This window comes from Tachysurus fulvidraco, chromosome 7 (genome assembly GCF_022655615.1).
Source record: "Tachysurus fulvidraco isolate hzauxx_2018 chromosome 7, HZAU_PFXX_2.0, whole genome shotgun sequence".
Lineage (NCBI taxonomy): Eukaryota > Metazoa > Chordata > Actinopteri > Siluriformes > Bagridae > Tachysurus > Tachysurus fulvidraco.
The window spans coordinates 15,634,555-15,660,718 of record NC_062524.1 but is presented as its reverse complement, the minus strand read 5'-3'; the positions used below and the strand labels follow the sequence as shown (position 1 = coordinate 15,660,718).

At 40.4% G+C, this 26,164-nt stretch overlaps 1 protein-coding gene and 1 long non-coding RNA gene across 4 annotated transcripts in view; one reads left to right on the top strand and one right to left on the bottom strand.

The window, feature by feature from the left end:
- The window catches only part of dlc1 (DLC1 Rho GTPase activating protein), a 73,730-nt gene that overhangs the window by 26,931 nt on the left and 20,635 nt on the right, over nt 1-26,164 (bottom strand). For all 3 annotated transcript variants that reach the window (XM_047815644.1, XM_027135031.2, XM_047815645.1), the window contains one exon: nt 25,315-25,348. In XM_047815644.1, coding sequence (XP_047671600.1) covers nt 25,315-25,348 — 34 coding nt within the window. The remainder of the gene's footprint in view (nt 1-25,314; nt 25,349-26,164) is intronic.
- Nucleotides 25,384-26,164, top strand: part of LOC113635537 — a 7,938-nt gene continuing 7,157 nt past the window's right edge. The window contains exons 1-2 of the long non-coding RNA XR_003438844.2: nt 25,384-25,694; nt 25,816-26,013. This is a non-coding gene — a long non-coding RNA (uncharacterized LOC113635537). The remainder of the gene's footprint in view (nt 25,695-25,815; nt 26,014-26,164) is intronic.

Genomic DNA, 26,164 nt, shown 5'->3' with positions numbered 1-26,164 from the left:
ACACTCTTTTACTCAAGTTAAAGTAAAGAAGTATGGGCTCTGACATGTACTTAAGTAAAAAGTCGCCGTTACTACTACCTGTTTAGTGTCATGCTGGTAACTGGACATCATGTTTTATATATATGTATATATATACAGTGAGGAAAATATGTATTTGAACACCCTGCTATGTTGCAAGTTCTCCCACTTGGAAATCATGGAGGGGTCCGAAATTGTCATCATGGGTGCATGTCCACTGTGAGACACATAATCTAAAAAAAAAATTCAGAAATCACAATATATGATTTTTTAACTATTTATTTGTATGATATAGCTGCAAATAAGTATTTGAACACCTGTCTATCAGCTAGAATTCTGACCCTCAAAGACCTGTTAGTCTGCCTTTAAAATATCCACCTCCACTCCATTTATTATCCTAAATTAGATGAACCTGTTTGAGGTTGTTAGCCGCATAAAGACACCTGTCCACCCCATACAATCAGTAAGAATCCAACTACTAACATGGCCAAGACCAAAGAGCTGTCCAAAGACACTAGAGACAAAATTGTACACCTCTACAAGGCTGGAAAGGGCTATGGGTAAATTGCCAAGCAGCTTGGTCCACTGTTGGAGCAATCATTAGAAAATGGAAGAAGCTAAACTTGACTGTCAATCTCCCTCAGACTGGGGCTCCATGCAAGATCTCACCTCGTGGGGTCTCAATGATCCTAAGAAAGGTGAGATATCAGCCCAGAACTACACGGGAGGAGCTGGTCAATGACCTGAAAAAAGCTGGGACCACCGTTTCCAAGGTTACTGTTGATAATACACTAAGACGTCATGGTTTGAAATCATGCATTACACGGAAGGTTCCCCTGCTTAAACCAGCACATGTCCAGGCCCGTCTTAAGTTTGCCAATGACCATTTGGATGATCCAGAGGAGTCATGGGAGAAAGTCATGTGGTCAGATGAGACCAAAATAGAACTTTTTGGTCATAATTCCACTAAATGTGTTTGGAGGAAGAAGAATGATGAGTACCATCCCAAGAACTCCATCCTTACTGTGAAGCATGGGGGTGGTAGCATCATGCTTTGGGGGTGTTTTTCTGCACATGGGACAGGGCGACTTCACTGTATTAAGGAGAGGATGACAGGGGCCATGTATTGCGAGATTTTGGGGAACACCTCAGTTAGAGCATTGAAGATGGGTCGAGGCTGGGTCTTCCAACATGACAATGACCCAAAGCACACAGCCAGGATAACCAAGGAGTGGCTCTGTAAGAAGCATATCAAGGTTCTGGCGTGGCCTAGCCAGTCTCCAGACCTAAACCCAATAGAGAATCTTTGGAGGGAGCTCAAACTCCGTGTTTCTCAGGGACAGGCCAGAAATCTGACTGATCTAGAGAAGATCTGTGTGGAGGAGTGGGCCAAAATCCCTCCTGCAGTGTGTGCAAACCTGGTGAAAAACTACAGGAAACGTTTGACCTCTGTAATTGCAAACAAAGGCTACTGTACCAAATATTAACATTGATTTTTTCAGGTGTTCAAATACTTATTTGCAGCTGTATCATACAAATAAATAGTTAAAAAAAAATCATACATTGTGATTTCTGGATTTTTTTTTAGATTACGTCTCTCACAGTGGACATGCACCTACGATGACAATTTCGATTTCCTCCATGATTTCTAAGTGGGAGAACTTGCAAAATGGCAGGGTGTTCAAATACTTATTTCCCTCACTGTATATATATATATATATATATATATATATATATATATATATATATATATATATATATATATATATATATATATATATGTGTGTGTGTGTGTGTGTGTGTGTGTGTGTGTGTATGGATATTTGTGTTCATCAGCCACAAGAGTGTTACAAAAGGCAGGCACTGATGTAGGTGAGGTAGGGTGGAGTCAGCGTTCACATTCATCCCAAAGGTGTTCAGTAGGGATGAGATCAGAAAACAGCCACATATAGCAGGAAAGGTCAGGTGACCCAATACTTTTGGAAATATAATGTATATCAAGTGTATCACCAAGGCCATATCTCAAACTGTAGGGAGATTCCAGCTCTGTCCTTGAAAACAACTCAAAATTATTGTGATGTTTTACAAATGACAAAATTAATGTTAATTAAATTAAGCACTTCGTGTTTTTTGGGTTGACACCAGGGTCGGTTCTAGGGTTTCATCTTTAGGGGGGTTTAGCCCTCAGTGAGAATTTAAAATAACAAGAGTTTTATATTATATGACAACTCTGGTAATAAGAATATTGAAATTTCACTGCTTTTGGTTGCCGTCTTTGCGTCTTTCCGCCGATTAACGTTATAGATAAACGCCTCCAGCTCTGACTGCGCGTGCACGCTGCGCGTACCTGTGCTAAAGCAGGACAGCAGGATAAAGCAGACAGCTGAAGACGCACTTTTGTAAGACTACAACACACGCGTGTAAAAGCAAAGTAAAAAAAAATCGCTCTTGGATCAAACTGACAAATAATTTTCTTTCCCATCGACGACATGTCCTGCATTTTAACGTAATTTTTAGGGTGGCTGAGATTACACAGGGGGCTGAAGCCACCCTAAAAAAGGGCTAGAACTGCCCCTGCTTGACACAATTCGCAACGCATTCGCCAGGAATCCTTTTTGACGCCGATTATTTCAAACATCTCCCTCATATATGGCCATGTGTGTTCAGGAATGTCCTCGTTGTTAGTTATTTTAACATCGGTGACTCCCTCTGAATTAACATTAGCCATTCCTTTTGTAGGTGTGCTGCTCATTGTTAGCTCCGCTATCCTTAGTCTATGTCTGATAGCCAGTAAATAATACAGTACACCAGTCACATGGGGAAAAAGCCGCACACTGATAGGATGATAGGCTGGAAACAGCGCTCAATGAGAAGAAATAATACTAGAAGTAACGAGTCCGTTTTGAAAATGTAAGAAGTAAAAAGTACAGATATTTGTGTAAAAATGTAATGAGTAAAAGTAAAAAGTTGTCCGAAAAATAAATAGTGGAGTAAAGTACTGATACCAGAAAACTTTACTTAAGCACAATAACAAAGTATTTTTACTCCGTTACTTCCCACCTCTGGAGAGATGTGTGTGTGTGTGTGTGTGTGTGTGTGTGTGTGTGTGTGTGTGTGTGAGAGAGAGAGAGAGAGAGAGAGAGAGAGAGAGAGAGAGAGAGAGTGAGAAAGAGAGAGGTGTGTGTGTGTGAGAGAGAGAGAGAGAGAGTGAGGTGTGTGTGTGTGTGTGTGAGAGAGAGAGAGAGAGAAAGAGAGAGGTGTGTGTGTGAGAGAGAGAGAAAGAGAGAGAGAGAGAGGTGTGTGTGTGTGTGTGTGTGTGTGTGTGTGAGAGAGAGAGAGAGAGAGAGAGAGAGAGAGAGAGAGAGACAGACAGAGAGAGAGGTGTGTGCGGTTTAGCAGTATTGTCTCTGTCCTATCTAATCTCAATCTCGGTCCATTCCATTTCTTGAGGCTTTGTTTTATTGCCTAGCCTACAGGCTCTCTCTCTCTCTCTCTCTCTCTCTCTCTCTCTCTCTCTCTCTCTCTCTCTCTCTCTCTCTCTCTCTCTCTCACACACACACACACACACACACACACACACACACACACACACACACACACACACACACACACACACACAAAAACACTTCCTGTTATAAATCTATTTTCTGACCTTTTGACCTGATGTTTTTTTATTTTTTTTTTTACAATAAATTAAATCATGAGTGATACTCATTCAGTGATCTTCTTTAGGTTGCCAGATTATCTACCTCTGACCTTGTATGTTATTTTAATTCCAGATTCTGTTGTAATCATCACAAACTAATTTTATTTTACACACAAATAATTTAACCAAAAAAAAAAGTTTTTGTATGACTGTGGACACGTGTTAGGTGTCAAAACATGATCTAGAATAATCCCCTCACTTCTCCACTCAAAGCCCTTTCTTTGGCATGTCCAAAAATCAAAGTATCTGAAAGAGAGATTATCTCAGCCCGAGGGGAATCTTAAAGGAAACAGAACCTTCTCGCTGTGGTCATATCGGAGCAGCTCCTCACCCTTCTTCATCCTTCTTTTCATCTTTCACTTTTGATGTCCACATCATGTCAGTTTGATGCATGGTATGTGCTTCCTAAAGAAGAAGTGGAAGCTCTTTGAACCTATCTCCAAAAGAACCAGGACAGAGTGATCCAAGGTCAAAAGAGATGACCTGCTTCCCATAAGGTTCCCATAAAGAATTCCCATAAACCAGCTGTATCATTGCCAGCAGGGGGAACAAATGGGAATTTTGGGAAGATTTATCAAACAGAATGAAAAACATTTGAAATGCTTATGCTTTGTCAGAGTTTTTTATTTATTGTATTTTTTTTTAGATATTTTGGACAACGTGGATTTTATTTTACTTTGTAGTCACTTGAAGTAGAGAATTAGCACTTGGTTTTAGCCATGTCTGAGAAACACTCTAAGGCATTCATGTCTCAGCACCTCATCCATCTTTAACCTGGCACTTCTCATGGTAGGAAAGATATTTAGGCAGCATTAGCGCATGCATTAGATATAAAAAAAAAAAAATAAAAATCCAGATTGGTCAGTGATCTTCACCTGCTTTTATGTTTATTTTACTTCAGATGCTTTTTCCCTTGTCAAGCTCTTTCCAACCCAACCGCTAGCTGGTCACACCAATCTGGTCACACCAATCCCTCAATGCTGTGGTTAAAAAAGGTTAGTTATGGTTAAATCGTGGGACTCATTTTTAAAGCAGCTGCAGTCTTGCATACCAACATACCATCCAGGCAAAGAGGCTTCAGGCTTCACATCATACCTCATATTTTTTCAATCAGTCATCCATGAAGATAAGAGATTACAAATGAGAGATTGAGGGCAGTGAACTAGCGAGAGAAATGTTTATTTTAGCTTCCACAACTAGACCATTTTTCTTTTTAACTCGCATTAAATAGAGGCAGCGTTTGGCTCCTGTTTCTCACTACCCAGGTTATGATTCATGGAGATGTCATCACATTTCCACTGCGGAATTGTCCAAACAGTATATATGGCCTGTTGCTAGACACACTGCTGGAGCTTCATTTCCCATGGTTCATTTAACCCTTTCAGGGGGTTTTCTGGTTGATTCAATCCTACAAATTGGCTCTTAGCTTTTGTTACAGATGACCAGACACCATTGTTACAGCTACATCACTTTGGCTGACCAGCAACAGGCAAATAACACACAAAAGACTGCAAGGTTATCATTTGACAGTGTGGTCTATGGAACATTCCAGCTTTGCTTGCTTGCTTCTTAGCAGCATTTTTTTCCTTTCACTTTAATGAGTCATAAGAGCAGAAATAAGAGCCGTCTCAAAGTGCTAATGGTTTGGCGAATCATTTCAGGCAGAGATCTAAACTGTTTACTCTGCTCTTTTTACAGTGGAAGAGATAAGAACTTGCTGTGCTTCATCTAATCGTTGTTTTTTTTTTGTTTGTTTGTTTAAAGTTCTCAGTTGCTTGGAACCTTCACCCGCTTTTTCTCTTATAGTTCTGATTACTTTATTATGTGTAACAATCATGCACAGAGATGGGGGACTCTAGTCATACCTAAGTCTAAGCAAATTTGAGGCTTGAGACTTGCTTGACAAATATTAAAAAAAGACTCGACTTGACATTGACTTGACATTCATGACTTGAGACTTGACTCGGACTTGAGTTAAATGACTCAGAGATGGGGACTCAACTTGACTCGAGTCAGACTTAAGTCGCAAATTTGAGACTTTAGACTTGCTTGACAAATACAAAAAAAAAAGACTTGACTTTGACTTGACTTTGGGTTGACATTCATGACTTGAGACTTACCTGTGACTTGCACATGTGTGACACTCCCACCTCTGAATGCATAGGGGGTGACTATATAGCTAATTTGCATTACTAACTAGCTACAGTAACTAGCCTTCCTGAGCTTCTTGGACAGTTTTTAAAAAAGACTGACAAATTATAAAATACACCTAGGTTTTGGTTGTCCTGAAACCTTACAGAATTTTGTACAATTGCGAATATTACAACCAGCTACAATGGTACAATAGTTATGTGCATTCATATAGAGTATATAAATCCCTGAATAGGGTATGACTCAGCCAATCATTTACCTTGTTCAAAGAGAGGGTCCAAGGTAAACATTCATTTTCTGCTTGTTGAATAACCAATTCTGGTCTACTGACCCTATTTGTCCACAAGGAAAGTATGAAAAAAACTAATATCCTGGATATGTGTCCAATCATCTTGTCCCAGAAGCCCAACTAGTGATTTAAAACATGCTGGAAAAACCTTTTCCATAAAAAAAATCTGTGCCAAAGTACTATAAGGCCCAACAAGGCAGGAACGAGGGGAAAAAGGGTGGAAATCATGTCAGACATTCCTCCGCCTGACACATACGTGATGAAGTACTGAGGCTACGTGAGTAACTTGGCAAAGCTGAAGTGGGTGCTCATCATGTGCCGGCCGTGTGCCAAGCTCTTTGGTCTGCTCATTAATCATGTACACAGCTTACTTACACACAAGTCATGCTGCTTCAAATTATGTCCTGTGGTCAGACAGCCTTGAGAGAGTGCTGAGAATGGACGAAAGAGTGCTGTTTAGTTCACTTGTTAGCACACGCTTGGCCTGACTGCTGACTTGTTAAAACGTAACATGGAAGCAAATTGAAGGTGTTTTTTTTTAAAAAGCACTGGGTCATATAAGGAGTTCCATCTAAGCCCCTTCAGTTGCCCAGGAAAAAGTTACAGCCCCTATAATTCATCCAGTTCAGCAGAGATGCTGATACTCAACCAGCAATTTGTTGACACATGATTTGTTTCGTCTGTGGCTCACTGAAAACTGTAAACCTACACAATGTACTTTTGTTGTCCAAGTTTCACAAAGATGATACATCAAATTCTAACGGTAATGAGATTTAAGTTTGGTTCTTGTCATAAAGCATATCTGTTTTTTGATGTCTGTTCTTGTAGTCATGTGGTCTGAAGTCTATCCTCCTAAATCAGGAGCATGATGATAACCTAATTTTAGACAATATCCTGTTTTGAGAACTTGTGAACACAATAAGTTTTACCCAAGTTTAAAGGACACAGTTTACAGAACTGATGGCTTGGAGATATCACATATCACAGGCATATGGCCTTTCTCTTTTATGGAGGCTCAAAGTGAGGGTAAGCATCTAATCTTTCTTCTGATCCTGATGCTTGACCATGCTGTGACATTTGACCTAGAGATTAGTGAAAAGAAGTGGGTCAAAATAAGACGAGAAAGATACTTCAGGCTCGAATACTAATGAGACTTGAGTTTGGTTCTTTGGTTTAGGATCGGAGAGCCAGCGTTTAAGACTTTGTGCTACTGATCAGAAGGTTGTGAGCTTAAAGCCCTGTGCTATCAAGTGGTCGTTGACTGTTGATCAAAATTCTTTTGAAGCTGCTTTTGAAAAAGCGTCAGTCAAATGAGCAAGTCGAAATTCCATTTCCCTTTCACTTGGCTTGTGATCTTAGAGAAGTTTGAAGATCCAACATTGCAGAACAGATGGGTTGAGGAGATTGAGGGCATATGGCCTTGTCTCTGTTTGTCTCTGAGGATTACCTAGAAACGGCATCTAACCTTTCTTATCCTGACCCTTGACTGTATTGTGATCTGTAGATTCCATTTTTTTTAAACCAGTTGGGCAAAAGAGAACATGTCAGAAAAAAGATGAGTGAGAAATGGAGCATGTGGACACCAAGTAGATAAAAGCACACGCCATCTGCACAAAGATGGTAAGCAGCATAAAAACACCACTCAAGCAAAATACAATAATTTTTGTGCCATACAGTATGTGAACACGTGTTCAGCCACTTGGTTGGCTTGTGCTGTCTCCCAGGCTTTCATAGTCCTCTGGTTCTTTTGTGCCTAAGTTGATTTCCTGCACATCTGTGGAGAAACTGTTGAACTGCACGGGGGAGTTGAGCCATAAAACACCTCCTGTGTTGCCAGCAGAATTAGATCTCAACCCAATTCGCTTTCTATAAAGGACTGAAGAGAGCCAGGAACAGCAAGTACATGCCTGACTAAGTGTGTGTGCAAATGTATGTCAGGACACATTGGTAGAAAATGTTATAAGGTCTAGAAGTGCTCGAGGGCACAGACATGAATGCAGCTCATTGACCAGGCAGGAAAGCTCTGAAAGCTCAGTGTGTGTTTTAGGGATACTGAAGTGGCCATTCATGGGGTATTCAGGGGGTCTTAACGCACCAGGCAAGGACTGTTACAGCTGACGGAGCAAGGAATTGTTATGAGTACTTTAGAGTTGAATGGTTTAAGAGAAGAACATGACAATGTACTACATCGAGTGAATTTACACCATTTTTGCATTTCCTCACCTTCAGTAGTGAATGTCTACATATGTGGTTTTAGATGAATGATGAACCACTCATCGACCTCAACCTCAAGTGGACCGTGTCTCCTTAACTCATCAGTTGTCGGGTCCCTTCACTTGACAAAATGGTATTTGTTTCAGCCAGAAGCCAATGTCTGAATATCCAGAAATATTGTGAGATCTACTTGCAATAACTAATATGTCTCGCTTACAACAATATCATTATAATCATTATGACGATTATAAAAAAAAAAGATCTTGTTTTGATTGGAACTTGCTTTTACTTTCCCTGAATTAAGAATATAATCTTACAATAAAGGACTCTTCAAAGGATATTGAAGGATTCGCTTGATTATTTTATGCTCTTGACCTTCAAAAAACCTCCTTTCCTTTTTGGTCGTTCTGTTCTTGAACCTCTAAGGGTTTCCATGAGAAAGACAGATGAAGAAACCAGAGTTTCAGAGTTACACACAAAAAAAAGTTTCAAAGTTAACACTCTTACCAGAAAATGAGCATCGATTTTTGACTGTTCTTTTAAAGCCTACGCTCTCCAGAGCATTCTGTTTAGTAAGTCTGAGGGCCCAGGAGGTTCTGCAGGTTTCTTTTACTCTCTCTGTTCTGGTTTTTGGTATGTCCCTAGATGCAAGAAAGAAACTGGGTCAAAGTAGCCTTTTAGACTGAGGCAAGCTAGGGAAAGATGATGTGGTCTTGGAACATAAAACAAAACAGGACCACAAACTGAACACAAAAGACAAATTCTCAAGTCAACCATGCCAAGTTTCTTTCTGCGCTCTGAAGCAATGTTTGGAAGCAAATTTATGCTAAAAGCATGCGTGGTATTTTGTTCAGATATCAGAGTTTCCCACCTCCACAAAATCCTGGGAATGGATATTCCACCACACTAAAACTATCTAGGCCACCAGACATGGACTAATTTGCATAGTTGTCATATTTCTAGTGCATTCTTGATGCAAGAAAACATTCCAAGCCTCTTAGCCACAGAATATGATCTACATAAAACAGGGACATGGTACAATTTGTTTTTCTTCAAAATTCTGCATCAACAATTAAACAATTTACATTGTGTTGTGTTGTCACACACAACATAAAATATCTTACACATTGCTCATTAAGTTCTAAGCCATGACAAAATGACTCAGATTAAAGTTTCTCTCTTTCTGGGACAGCCATGTGACCGAGGGCTGAGGTAAACATGTAAGGTACATGACCTACAAGACTTGGAGAGCAACTCTGAACTCTGGAAGTCGTGGAAGTCGTGGAGACTCCTAACCCTAAGGTTGTGGGTTCGAGTCTCGGGCCAGCCATGACTGAGGTGCCCTTGAGCAAGGCACCGAACCCCTCCCACCTGCTCCCTGGGTGCCGCAGCATAAATGGCTGCCCACTGCTCCGGGTGTGTGTTCACGGTGTGTGTGTGTGTTCTCTGCTGTGTGTGCACTTTTAATGGGTTAAATGCAGAGAACGATTTCTGAGTATAGGTCACCGTACTTAGCTGTATGTCATGTCACTGAAGGTTAAAAACAGTGATGGTTCTAGATCTGAAGATTCAGAAGGATCTCATAGGAGGAAGGCTTGTATGAGGAAAGCCTTGCATTTAAACTAAAGAATCATATTCAATCTAAGGGAATTTGTTCTGTCAGTGCTTCAGACAATTGATATTTCTCCATTATGTAAGAGTAGTCAGCGTGACCTTAGGGGTTATTTAATTACACTGCATAATTACAGGTTATGTGACCAGCCACGTCACCGGTAGTGCAGCAGAAATTTAAGACAGAGACAGACTCTTTTTACACAACTGAGCAGAACACATACACACACACACACACACACACACACACACACACACACACACACACACACACACACACACACACACACACACACACAGACCCAAGAGCTGAGGCTTTTATCTAATCTGACTAAAAATAACAACAAATAGGAGAACGCACCAGGGCTCTATATCCCTAAAATACAGATCAAGTTTTGTTAGAAAGACCTGCCAAGAACTTTATTTGAACCGGTTGTGGGTTTGAATCCTAATATTATTTTGTTCCACTGAAGCACAGGAACCTTCAGTACTTTTTGTCACTTGGTTGAAACGGCAAAATGACCAGAACGTCCAAACGATTGGATCAGTAATTCCTCCCTGAGTCTGAATGAGGATGAATGCTCAATCTCAGGCAAGCTGTATCCAAAATCTCCAGCAGAGAGTGAGCAGCACATCAGCATAGCCGAAGGAAAGCAAAATCACATTTCCTCCTCCTCATACTGTACTCCATTCATTCAAAGAGAAGTGTCACATTACTCATTCATAGTGCTTCTATTTGGAAAGTAAGCTGTCTGTTTTTGCTTATCCCATGTTTTCTTGAGCAACAACTACATGCCATGCCGTTTCAAAGATATATCAAACAAGTCTATTGTTGGAGTCCTTGAGCATAACAGGGTCTACAAAGAAATAAAAAAATGCATGAACATGAGCAAAACATCAGATCATGCATCATGACAAGACAGATTGTGTAACCTCAAGGCTCTAACAACTGAGCAAATAAAGAAGAATAACAGAAAACCGATTACTGCCTAGTAACGCGATCTGCCGACTGCTCTGGATTCTATCTGTCATGATCTATTGAAAGGGTACATGGCTAATTTTTGACACTATCTTAAGCAAGTGAGCACTGAGTAGGAGAGTAAGAAGTGTTTCCTTTAATCATAATGTGAGTGTGATGGTATCCTGGTATTCTCAAAACTAGTGGCGTGACATACGGCTAAGTACTGTGACTCATAATCAGAATTTATTCTCTGCATTTAACCCATCCAAAGTGCACACACAGCAGTAAATGCACACACACACACCGTGAACATACACCCGTAGTAGTGTTCTGGTATTCCAGTATGAGGATCAAAGCCTAATGAGGATCAGAGCCTGATATTCAAGTATTAACAATAACTTGAATGGGGGTCGGAGCCTGACAGGGCCTTGTATTCTAATAGTAACTATCAGGGCCTCATATTCCAATATTAATAATAATAGGGACCTGGTATTCAAATAGTGTTCCAATATAGGCCTGGTATTCCACATATAGGTATGTGGTAGCTTAGTGGTTAAGGTGTTGGATTAGCACTCAGAAGGTTGTGAGTTCAAATCCCACTTTCGCCAGGCTGCCACTGCTGGGCGCCTGAGCAAGGTCCTTAACCCTCAATTGCTCAGTTGTATAAAATGAGATAAAATGTTGACTGCTCTGGACAAGGGCATCTGTCAATTGCTGCAAATGTAAATGTATTCCAAAAAACAATGTGGAAATTGCTTAGAATACAACAGAATTTTAGGCTAACGGTATTCTAAGTCTGTGACCTAGTGAACCAGTGTTGATGTATTCATTGATAGAATCTACAAAGCACTTTTGTATGTCGCTCTGGATAAGAGCATCTGCCAAATGCCATGAATGTAAATGTAAATAAATGTAAATAGTAACTCTTAGGACCTTATTTTCCAGAGCCTGGTATTTTGGTTGCTTCTTGAACTGGAGGCTTACTGTATATTGGGGTGTTTACTGTTTATTCCAAATTTATGGACCGTTCCATAGTGTGACAGCATTCAGTGTAAGATAAAGGACTTATTAACCTGAGTCAATAAGACAGCCCTAACTCATAGACTGTCTATGTGCTTGAGTCACAACCCTGAAGTACCATTTCTCTCTTTCGTTTTTTTTTTTTTTTTTTTGTGATTTCACTTTTTCCGCCTTGCTCTTGTCACCCTCTTTATCTTTTTTTTTTACCCTCTGTCACACATGCACAATAACCCTCTATACATGAGCATAACCCGTGTCATACCGGTAGTGCTATTCCTGCTATGACAACACACGTGTACCTGCACACGTGTTCTGAATAGCAGTGGGTCATGTCACACGTACGCTTCATTGCTCCGTTATTCTGACTCGCTTTTTATTAAGCCAGCACGACAGCACAGCGGAGTTCAGAGCTGGGTTAAAGTTCATGCAGCGGAGTTTGAGCGTCCCAAGGACAGCGCTCCTGTCAGGATGACACTTAGGCTGTGACCTCAGGGTCAGGGAGCAAAGGTCATGGTGACACCTCTTTTTTTTCAGGAGGTCATATATGTTGAATAGGTGCCCTGAGGAGGAAATAGTCTGAACTTAACAACAAGGATGTGGGTGACCAGTGGAATTTAGCCCAGAGCATTGCAGCCCTGGTCCTGATCTACCACTTAATTCATTTTCTGTGGTTTAACCCTTCTGTTACTTTTTCTATATATCAGGATATACCTAAAATAAAGTGGCTGACAGTTTCTAGGCAGAACTGTTAATGCATACACCTTTAACACAATAACATTCTTCATTCTTCTTAGCTTACAGACAAAAAAATGGTTTTATCTAGAACGTGTTAGGATTTCCCCAGAGCATGGGGAACAAACTCTTAGGTTCTAAATGTGTTAATACAAGTTTGAGGTTCGGTGCCTTGCTCAAGGGTACCTCAGTCGAGGACGGCGCCAGACTAGAACCCACAACCTTAGGGTTAGGAGTCCAACTCTCTAACCATTAGGCCACAACTTCCCCCTAATTCCAACTTTGAAGCTAATGTTGGTATAATATCATAAACTGTTACAGGAGGTCCATCAATTGCTATCGATGTATCTAGTCTCGAAAGTAATGGGTATTTTTAGGCCTCTGTAAGTGTGATGATATCATGTTTGCATCACTGAGGGACTGTAATTTTATTCCGGTGAGCAGTGAAATGGAGTTTGATTTCACTATCACATTCGGTATTGATATCTGGAACACATTTCACATCCTGAATGATTATAGAGTTATTCATTTCCAGGTGACTTCTTAGACTGATGCAGCTATGTCAACAGAGCTTCTTCTTCTTCTTCTTCTCTCTCTCTCTCTCTCTCTCTCTCTCTCTCTCTCTCTCTCTCTCTCTCTCTCTCTCTCACACACACACACACATCATGTTATCGGCTAGTTTAACATTTTACCAAAGCCATCAGATGGGACAAATGTAACCTCTGAAGGTGAGCGTGAGACATTCCTGAACACCAGCAGTGGAGCAATGTACATTAGATAAACTGCTCTCCACCCACTAGTTGGTATACAGGATATTCAACAATAGATGAGGGTAATTAAATCTAGAGCCATGGATTTGGCACAAGAATCAGAGATAAAGCAAGGGATTGCAAAAGAACATTCTTACAGTGTGACAGCTCCAGGGTTCGAACCCAGCGGCATGCTTCAAGGAAATGAAAGACTGGAGCGGGTAAATAAACCAGCAGAGCTCAGGATTACACCGTCTTACAAGAAGAACAATAACAGAGCTGGTATTATATGGCAAAGTTATTATTTAAATCCTGGCTGATTTTGTTATTAAATGATGGAAAGACTAAATGAGGCTTCTGCAGAAGCTTCAAACATTAAATTGCCTTAATGTCAATCTGGAAGTCGTAATCCCCAGTTATGTAAGAGTTAACACCCTACATGTATTAGAGAAAAACAGAAACATTCCAATAAATCAAAGATTACAGGATTATTTCTTTCTTAAAAGTTCACACGCCACTACACCTTCGTCACAGACACTGACAGGTACACAAGCCACACCTCAGTCACAGACACTGACAGGTACACAAGCCACACCTCCGTCACAGACCCTGACAGGTTCACAAACTGTCACATACACTGATAGGTACACAAACCACACCTCCTTCACAGACACCGACAGGTACACAAACCACACCTCCTTCACAGACACCGACAGGTACACAAACCACACCTCCTTCACAGACACCGACAGGTACACAAACCACACCTCACACAGACACCGACAGGTACACAAACCACACCTCAGTCACAGACACCGACAGGTACACAAACCACACCTCCTTCACAGACACCGACAGGTACACAAACCACACCTCACACAGACACCGACAGGTACACAAACCACACCTCAGTCACAGACACTGACAGGTACACAAACCACACCTCAGTCACAGACACTGACAGGTACACAAACCGTCACAGACATTGACAGATACACAGACCATCACAGACATTGACAGATACACAGACCATCACAGACATTGACAGATACACAGACCATCACAGACATTGACAGATACACAGACCATCACAGACATTGACAGGTACACAAACCACACCTCCGTCACAGACATTGACAGGTACACAAAGCACACCTGCGTCACAGACACTGATACATACACAAACCGTCACAGACACTGACAGGTACACAAACCGTCACAGACACTGACAGGTACACAAACCGTCACAGACACTGACAGGTACACAAACCACACCTCCATCACAGACACCGACAGGCCATGCCTTAATCACTACAAGGTAAACTTGCCACACCTTCTTTCTGATACACAGATATACATGCCACACCTCCTTCACTGAGACTGACAGGTACACACGCCACAGTAAGATGTTAACATTTACAGAAATAGAAAGCAATGGAAAGTTCCAGAATTCCAGCTTAGTAAAGGGATTAATTGATTTACACAGCAGTCGTTTCAGTCCAGATGTGAAGTCAGACGTCTCCTCAGTGCTTGATCTCTCTAAACATTTGCACAAAAACGACATCTCATGACGCTGCTTCCATCCTAAACATGCACAGCTGCTTGTGTTGGGTTGAGAACATGGCTCCTGAGAGAATGCAGGACAATAAAACTTTCACTCTGACCTTTGACCTATGACATCAATCTGAGCAAAGACATGATGAATATTGTCTCTGTACTGTATTAATAAAATTAATGAATATACTTCGGCTTGACCTCTGATATCAAGTTGTTTTCTGTTACAGTGTGTGATGGATTTGTGAGTAAATCCCTGATTCATGAGGGAATGTGTATGTGTGTGTATGTGTGTGTGTGTGTGTGTGTGTGTGTGTGTGTGTGTGTGTGTGTGTGTGTGTGTGTAGAAGAGACTGGCATTGAAGGAATTAATGAAAAACAGAAAAGCAAACACATGGTGAAGGAGTCACTGGGTTCAGGAAAACATTCCTGTCGCTTCTCCAAACACACACGCACACACACACACAGCCTTCAGAGTGGACAAGGACACGAGCGATATCTTTCTTCCACATACTTCACTTCTGTTGACACAGAAATAAAACTCGAAATTCACTTTCCTGCATTTGGACAAATTAGCGATGTGCTGAAGTTTATGGCTGCATAAACAGACATTTGATTTATTACCAGAGAGCCACAAATAATACTAATAATAGTAAAAAAAACAAAAACAAATATATCTAAAACTATTCCAGAATTTATTTTCAAATCCACGATTAAACATGGCTAATAAATATGGATCAGAAGCTTCTATGCTAGCTGCTATACTAATAATAAACGTGATACAAACAATAGCTCAAATTTAATCTAAATTATTAATCTTCTTAATTTGGCTGCTCACTAGCATCCCACACAAAATTAGCCAATAGGTTGAGAGATGTAAATATTCTTCAAACAGACACGTCAAACTCCCAACTGAAACTGCACTTTGGATGGGTTAAATGCAGAGAACTTAGCCGTATCACAGCTAGAAGCTAATATTAAAAATATTCCCAAACAGAACAAACCTGAGCTAGCATGCTAACATTATGTTCTGAAGAAAGTAATGATAAAAAATGGATAGAACATGGAGGAATGTTTGAAACCTACAGCAAGATAACACACACACATGCGCGCACACACACACAAATTTAACATGATAAATTTAAAACAAGGTACCAAGATGTAACATGATCAATTCTAAAAGTTCACACACACACACACACACACACACACACACACACACACACACACACACACACACACACACACACACAAACAAACACATCAGTGTAGTCTCATATTTTTATATTATATTATTTGTACTTTATCTAAACTGGAAAACCTGCTAACCACAATAAAAAATCAAAACAACCTGTGATTTATTAAATAAGAAAATAAATAAATAACTAAATAAATAAATAAATAAAATCCCAAGGATGAAAATTGTAATTATTGTACAGGCTATTTTCCTACATGTGTGTTATTAAACTTTGGATTATGAAGCATTCACAGCATTGTGGTGTGTATGTATGTGTGTATATTGTGTGTGTGTTTGTGTATGGTCTGTGTGTGTTTGTGTTTGTATCTTTGTCTATATGTGTGTATATGGTGTGTGTGTTTATGTATATGTGTGCATTTGTGCATGTGTATGTGTGTGTGTGTGTGTGTGTGTGTGTGTGCATGTGTGTGTGTGTGTGTGTGTGTGTGAATGTGTGTGTGTGTGTGTGTGTGTGTGTGTGTGTGTGTGTGTGTGTGTGTGTGTGAGAAACATTTTAATGGAGCTGATGCTGTATTATTTCTTTCATGACAAAGACTTTTATGACTTCATTTTCATTTATTTAATTTCCTTTTATTTTATTTGTTAAAGTACAACAGACCGTTTTAATAAATAACAGTTGAACACATTATTATTTAAAACAATGTAACGTGATAGATTAATTATATGTTTTATTTATAATATTTATTTTTAGTATTTTTTATAATATACTTTTATATTTCATTTTTATTTTAAATTATTTTTAGTAATGAGCATGTGATTTTAGCAGATCCATCAATAAAATACTTTTAATCTGTGAATAATTTAGTTTTAATATAAAACAGACTTTTTCCTCGCATAGACTCCCTGTCGCTAATCCTGTTACACCAGATAAAGACAACGAAGTCGGAAAAAGTCTTTTTTATGAAACTGTTGAAAGCAAACACACTCGTCCTCACACACACACACACACACACACACACACACACACACACACACACACACACACACACACACACACGCGCGCGCGCGCGCACACACACACACACACACACACACACACACACACGCGCACACGCGCACACACACACACACACACACACACACAAACACACAATGGGGAGGTTCTACAGGAGCAACCTCATGCTGTTTGAGTCTTTATCAGGAGATGTCTTTATTAACACAGTCATGTGTTCAGTTTCTTTTTATTACGTTCACTTACTATTGACTAAATCCCAAAAACTAACATGGCTAATTACACCAAAGCCGTTCTGGAGCAGAAAGTCTCTGTATGTTTGTCTGGTCTGACTGCATTGAGACCTTTAACCCATAAAAGCAGTTTTAATCTGGTGTCTGGACAGAGGTGCTAATTCTGACATGCTAATCACTAGTTCTGACATGCTAAATGTTTTCAAGGATGAAGGAAAACAGTACAGACATGCTAACTGAGACAGACTTCATCTTTTCCCCTTTTTTCTATTAATGGAACTAGCTTAAGGTTAAGGTGTGATATGTAACAAACAATGTTTTTTTAATTAACCTTTGGTAAAAAAAAAATTGGGAAAGTGTAAAGTTATCTGTGGGGTAAAAAGGAAGTATGAGGAAGTTTGAGGAAGAAAAAGGAAGTATGGGGAAGTTTGAGGAAGAAAAAGGAAGTATGGAGAAGTTTGAGGAAGAAAAAGGATGTATGGGGAAGTTTGAGGAAGAAAAAGGAAGTATGGAGAAGTTTGAGGAAGAAAAAGGATGTATGGGGAAGTTTGAGGAAGAAAAAGAAAGTATAGGGAAGTTTGAGGAAGAAAAAGAAAGTATAGGGAAGTTTGAGGAAGAAAAAGGAAGTATGGAGAAGTTTGAGGAAGAAAAAGGAAGTACAGTATGGGGAAGTTTGAGGAAGAAAAAGGAAGGTCAGTATGGGGAAGTTTGAGGAAGAAAAAGGATGTATGGGGAAGTTTGAGGAAGTCTACAGAAGATTGAGAAAGTGTGAGGTAGAATACAGAAGTCTATGGATGTATAAGGAGGTATGAGGAAGTGTGGAATAAAATCTAAATGACATTAAATGTTATTTAAAAAAACAAACATAATATCAAAATAAATAAAGGGAAATTTTATTTCAATTCTTAAAACGAAGAATAAAAAGAGGTATGATGAAGTGTGTGGAGGAATAAAGAGACATGAGGATATGTATGAGGTGTTTGTGGACATATGGACAGAAGAATAAGGACGGTAAATAAAAGGAAAAGAAAATATATGGAATTTACTGGAACTTACTGGAAAGTGTCTAAGGAAGTGTTCTGTTATATGGATGTATTGATTCAACCATTGTCCTCAAATTCACATCTCTCTCTCTCTCTCTCTCTCTCTCTCTCTCTCGCTCTCTCTCTCCCAACTCCATCTCTTCCTTCCTCCAAGTTCATCCGCTTGTTTTCTGTATGCCAAGGCCAGCTGGAGTGTGTTTATAGGGAGTTGATGCTTTTGTGTAGGCACCAAGGCCATGGGTGTTATAAGAGCGTGTAGACAAGGTTGAAGGGCGTGGCATGTCTGAACACACACCGGGGCCGTGGAGACGACCGTAAACACACTCACGCTCTCAGGACACTCCGTACGCTATCCTGTTTACACTGGGGCCAAGTTTCAGGGACGAATCGATTCAGCAGCTTTCACAAATGCAACAAAAATGACAACAAAAATATTGCTATGTATATGAACCTAACTGTAGCTACACTGGGCAGCTGAATGATACCAGAATGCACACTGGAGATGCCTTCAATAAACCTTAAATAAATATCTCCTTACAGCTCTTCAGGGTGACAGGAAAATATGAGAGCTATAATTTACATATTCATGCATATTCATAAATATCTGTTTGTCTGAGTCTGTATGCTTTTCTAGCTTAAAAGCATTACACACACACACACACACACACACACACACACACACACACACACACACACACACACACACACACACACACTGCAGTGATGATGCAGCACTTTCTTTCCCCATCTATCTGCATCCGTTGGCTCGAAAATCTCTCTCTCTCTCTCTCTCTCTCTCTCTCTCTCTCTCTCACACACACACACACACACACACACACACACACACACACACACACACACACACACACACACACACACACACACACAGTATAAACTACACAGAGATTAACTCTCACAAGCTCCTCACCATCATCAGTCCACTGTGGATGTGACTTGCAATTATATATATATGGGTATATGGGTATGTGTGTGCCCCAAACTACTCCTATTGACTATGTAGGCCACAGATGGGCATCTCCCAAAACACACCCTATGCACTATACCATCCACATAAACATCACAATATTACTGTGGGCATGTCCCAAACCACACCCTATTCACTGTATACTCCACATAAGCATAATAATTAACACACTGTGGGCGTGTCCCAAACTACACCCTATTCACTATATAGCCCACACAAGTACTCCACATCATCACACACACACACACTTGTGCACGCACACACACACACACACACACTCAGACTCACACTCAGGGAGACTCACCCAGGGTTTGTGTGTGTGTGTGAGTGTTGAGGAGGCCCATGGCTCGGCGGGTGGATGAGTGAAGGTGCTGAGCAAGGGAGCGCTGGAGAAGCTTCCACCTCATGGGTCGTGCCATTACGATCTCCTAGAACGTTTTACTGGGTTCTAGAGCTCTTTGTCCTTTACACTCACTTGTTCTTCCTCTCTCCTCTTCCTTCTCGATGCAGAGAGCATCAGCACACCGGCCTCAGATTTACTGCAGCAGCAGCAGTGTGTGTGAGTGTGTGTTTGTGTGTGTGAGTAAGAGAGAGAGAGAGAGAGAGAGAGAGAGAGAGAGAGAGAGAGAGAGAGAGAGAGAGAGAGAGAGAGAGAGAAGAGCACTTCCAGGCTGAATTGCCTCCGTGGTGAAAACTACATTACAGTGATCTATCTCTCTTTATCTCTCTCATCGTCATCATCATCATCATCTCTGTCTCTGTCTCTGTCTCTCTCTCTCTCTCTCTCTCTCTCTCTCTCTCTGTCTTTATCTCACTCATTCTATGTATATGTAACTCTTTATCTTTCTCTCACTCCCTCAGTCGCTCTCTATAATTCTCTATCATTTTTCCAGGTTTATGTACAACAGTCTCTATTGTTTTCTCTTCTTCTCTTAATGCTCTCGAGTGTGTTTTGTTCACAGTTATACGTTCTCAATTTTAAGTCTAAAATCTCTACAGAAAACGATTAGTAAATGATTTATCATCACTGACCTCAGCATATCAGACACAAGAATATTCCTTTTTCTTTAGAAACACAGGGGGATAGAAAATACGGACTGAACGTTTTATCGGCAGCAACCGCAGGACAATGTCACGAATATTGCTGTTGTGTAATGGAAGCAGCATCATTTTAGGAACACCAAAATAAAACACACTGTGCCACACAACCACACAAACACACACACACACACACACACACACACACACACACACACACACACACACACACACACACACACACACACACACACACACACACACACACACACATATCCCCACACACAGAGATTTATGCCTGAGCAATGTGTAGCTCCACATGAACATTCCATTCCTGTGTTGATTTTATCAATAAAGTTCATTCAGCTGCCAGCGAGAGAGAGGAAGTGCCGAGGTCCTCGAGGAAAAATCACCACACGCTGACTAACAGCTCAGTGCCACAGACGTGTCTCGTTGTCTCGTTTCCCACACTGTTTGTCTGGTGATCGCGCACACACACACACACACACACACACAGTGACAAACCAGGCTATAAAAAGAAGACAGACTATAAAAAGACGAGGCGGAGGAACTGTTTTTAACGTCTTTTACCCGGTCCAGCCCTGAGCACAGTGTGTGTCTTATTTCCGCTGAAAACAAGCGAGATAGATGAGGACTTAGTGTACAGGAAGTGGAAAGAGGGAAAATGTATCAGTTTGTGTGTGTAAAATGAGCATGCTTACAATGAAGCACCTTGAACACCCCTATTCCTGACCCTCATAACTTCCTGAACTTCCTGAATTTTCTCACTGACCCCCATGAAAACAGATAATTATGACCAGCGACTAAACACGACCAATTAAGTCCTGAATGAAATCGAACCTAATTTGGACGTGACAGTCTTTAATTCAGATTTATAGTTGATGTAGGTAAATGGATGAGAGCCAGGATTGAGGCTGGGTTCATCAAGCTGCAAATGAAAAACATATACATATCTTCAATATGCTGCCTGGATTGCTTTAGACAAAACTAAAAAAAAACATGATTTGTTTTTTTACTGAGAAGCCAGGTTGCAATTGCGATAGCTGGGGTAGAAGAAAGATATCTGATAAGACAAATAAGGGCAGAGGAGATCAAATGAATCATAAGCTTCAGCTAAATGGAGGAGTGCCATGTGTGGGGCCAGTCAAAGCTGCAGATAACAGCAGGAAAGCCATGTGGGTGCGATTATTCCTGCATAGTTCATCATCCAAAGGAAATACATTACATGGAATGTTCGTATCCTTCCCTTCATATCTTCACTGTTATTGGTGAAAAAACATTTTCGAGAGTAGGGTGACTTAAAACAGTAGTTCCCCAGGGGTCAATGTTGGGACAAATCTCAAACTTCCCTGAAAGAGGGAAAAAAAATAAAACACAACATAGCAGCTCCAGGAAACACTTCTCTTACAGAAATGCTGACCGAACTTATTTTGAACAGTCTGACATGATTCCAGCCTCCGGTGTAGGCAACATATTTGGGCTTCACAGAAACAGTCTGATGTTAGGGAGAATTTTAAATGTGCTGTGTGACCTTTTAAAGCTTCCTGAATATACCAGGAAGTCACAAAGATCAAATGCCCAGACATGCCATATCTGAAGAGGAAGATCGGTCGGTTCATGAACAAAAAGAAACACCAAGCAGATATCAGACAAAGCTTTCTGACGCATCCCTGATAAATACATCAGTGAACTGAATTGAATTATATACTGGTCCATAGCTGAACACATGATAATAGATTCAAAATATTCTCCATTTTATTTTAAGTCAAACTCGACAAAGTGCAAGAGAAGCTCAGCTGGGTCATATGTGGTATGTGGTAGCCTAGTGGGTAAGGTGTTGGGATACCGATCAGAAGGTTGTTAGTTTGATTCCTACGTCCACCAAGCTGCCACTGCTGGGCCCCTGAGAAGGCCCTTAACCCTCAATTGCTCAGTTGTATAAAAAAATAGATAAAATGTAGTCACTCTGGATAAAGGCACATTTATTTCATTTGATGGCGGACACCACTGATGGTAACAGATATGTCAGTAGGCGTGAAAAACATAAGTGAACCAAAAAAATAATTTTGGAAAAAAGTTCTTCCCGGTTCTCTGCAGCAAAGGATTTGTTCCTGGAAACCAAGGCTAAGGCAAGAAACCCCTAAGAGCTCTTCAGAGTGATAAAATACTTCTACCTTCTCCACCTTTCCGTACTCATGTAAACATGTCCTATACTCAAGTGTCCAGCTCTTAAATAATGAGTCTCCGGGTGAAAGATCAGTCAAGCCACTGCTATCAAGAGATGGATGGTAACTACTGTGTGTGTGTGGGTATTTTTTTTAAAGCAGTTGCACTTTAGACTATATAAAGAGCAGGTCAAAGCTATTGTTATGCAGCCTCCACCCAATACTGGTATGCTTAGTACACTTTTTATTCCTGGTGCTTTCCGAAGAGGCTGTAAGGTGGTCAGAAATAGGCACTTATGATACAGCTGCCACAAATGGTTGTGACTAGACTTTATCTATCCATTTTTGCTTGCTCCCATGTATTAGTAAACGTTAGAGTATGAATAATTAACATGGCTTTAATTAAGGAAATGAATCAAACAGTACTGTCCAGGATACCCAGGCAACTGTTCCCATCAACCCTAAATTTCCTTCTGCAAAGCAACCGGCATGTTTGGTGTTCATTTAAGCATTCCTGTGACAGCAGAAATATTTTCATTCTCCATCAAGCGTTCAAGATCCCATGCACCAAAGAACCATCCTCGTCAGATCGCTTCAAAAGTAAATGCACCAGCTTTGCAGATCCTTTCCCAGGTAGACCAGTAGGTTCTCATCGTTTTTTTTTTCATTCTGATTCTAAGTATTTGTCCTGAAACTTTTTCCCATTCAATCAAGACCCCTTCCAACCGATCCTAATCAAGCAGACCTTTCTACACTGAACCTGCATATGAGAACATTGCTAGAGAAGTTAGTAATGGACCCTTTGTTCTTGCTTTGGTTCCACTCAATGGTTGAAGGAGTGGGGGTAATGGGGGTAGGAATGCTCAGAAGAAACTGACACATCAAAGCGCTTGAGTATTCAGAAATTAAAGCAAGGGAGGTCTCTATGCAGAGATTATTGCAGGTACCAAAGTGTCCCACAGGTGAGCATGCAAATAGACTGATGTCAGAACAGCACTGGTATGTGTCTTCTGATTTTAAAGACCTGCTTGTGTTGGTTCAGAAACTGTTCTCAGTTGAATAATTTTCTGATGGTCTGGACAAAATTGTTTATTCCCCAGAACTTATTTCAGCTCATTTGGGTCATTGCTTATGATTAAATTTGTGTGGAGAACATGGTCTTGGATCAGAGAAGAATGGCTTATTAAATTTAAACTCTATGGCTGATCAAATATAGATCTGTAAGAAACGGGCTGCTGTTACTGTCCCAGCATGGATTTTATTTCCTTTCCTTCATTCTGTGGGCAGTTTTAGTCACCACTCTACCTTTTCTGGTTCTCTTTTCTTTCCTGCCTCACCATCCAAAGAGTGCACAGTGGAATTTCCTGCCCTTAACAAGTGGGTCTAAGAGGAATAGAAACTGGGGCGCAGTTTATAATGGCAGAGTGAAAGTAGTTGGAAATCAAACACACCTAATGTTTAGAGTTTTTCCCCAGCTTTCATTTTTACCACAGGCCTTCAGAGGAATGATAAACCAAAGGATTCTTTGGCTGGTTAACCACTTTGACCTTATAAAGGTATAACTCTTTAAATGAAGAACATGTAACTCACGATACCTTAAAATAGCCCTGCATGCAAACATGTTAGTTTCATGTGGTGTTAAGACACAGGAACACATAGGTGTTAAGACACAGGAACTTTTCTGTGATTTATCATGCTTGACGTTTCCGTCCTTTCCGACATGTTCATCTTTAATACTTGATCAAAAAAGAATGCAGCAATGTAGCATGATTGTGCTTCCTTTTGTGTGCGATGGAATAACTCAAAGAAGAAGCCCCTGTTTCTCAAACTGATAAAGATAAGCTTTGGTAGGCTGTGAACGAGGTGGGTGGTGGGGGGAGTTGTGTAGTTGTTGACTCTGGTTTGCATCATGTGCACACAAAACAGTCGCAGAACTACAAGGGTCATCACGCTGCATAACTCAGACTGATGTATCACTCCGGTGGGCCACCGATTCCAACAGTTTGACTTTTAAACTTGAAATCTGTGGTAATTACACCCAACACGCATACACACACTTTTACATTTAACGCATCTGTTTAATCCTTGTAATGTGCTTTGCAAATGTTTTTAGCTCGGTGACATCTGTGTATACAGATAACATTGGGTCAGAAACCACATCACAAGTGTGTTTAAGATTATAAATATATCCACAAAGCTGACTGAGATGATTGTGGCAATATTTAGACATGTAGTTAATTGTAGTTAAATCGGTAACTATAAAGTGTCCTTACTTTTGTTTGCCTGTGCACTGATAAAACCTTGTTCAGGCTCAAAGCAGGTGTTACACGCTAAACAAATACAACCTCAACTTGACTAGCTTGCTTTTATATGTAGACAAGACATAGATTAAAAACAACTCAAAGTACAGACTTCAAAATGAACCTGAACTGTTTTTGTTTTGTTTTTAGTCCTTGAGTGAGGTTGAGAAAAACATGAACTAAAATACGCTAGGTAATGTTAGCTAACATCCTAGACAGTTTTAATGCTTTGTGACAAAGGTCGAGTTTCCACAAGTCTCAGCAGCATGACATCACATTCACAGGCTAAATAGCAGTTAAAATTGAGCACCTACCTGCTTGGTCTTTCTCTGACAACGCAGCTAATGTCTGAAAAACAAATGAATAATATCATCAGTAATCAGAAGTAAATGCAACTTTTATTGCAAAGATTTTGCCTGGCAGCGTAATATCTTTCCGTCGTACCATCGGAGGTCAAGACGCCTCAGTTCAGCGTGAGCGTCTGGTGTTGACCTGCAGGTTTATAAAGTTGAAAGGTCACCAGGCATAGCAAGAGCTCTGAGGTCAAAGGTCAATCTAAGTGAGAGCACTTAAATTCCATTCTGGATTTCAGAGCCTCTTACTGAAGCCCATTTGTAATCGGAGCTATGAGGTTAATCAACTAAAGCTCACTGCAGCCACACAAAGTTTTGCATCATCTAAGCTGCATGTTAAGGTAAAATATCCATAAACATTTCTACAAAACAAAACCAATATTATAAATAACAAATATAGATCCCATTTCAACTTCAGACTTTAGGTCATGTCTCCTACATGTTCCTTCCATTATACTTTAGCTTTATTAGCTTCAAAAATTCGTAACCTTAGTCCTGTAATGGACTGGAGCCGAACACTGGGAAGGAGGTGAAACCTGGAGTATGTGGAGGAAACCAAGCAGAACATGTGTAGCTTAAGATGGAACCCCGAACCCTGGAGCCATGAGGCAGCAGCACTATTTTCCTGACCACTGTGTTAATCTCAGCGATTTTCTTCAGGTAGATTATCAGACAGATTGGGACAGGTCCATTCCTCTCTAAGTTTGCTTTGTGTATTCCAAGTGGCTTTGTTTAATTTTCGTGTTAACTAAACAAACAAGGGTCAGACACTTAAGCTCATTTTTACAGGAAAGTCCACTCTACACATCAT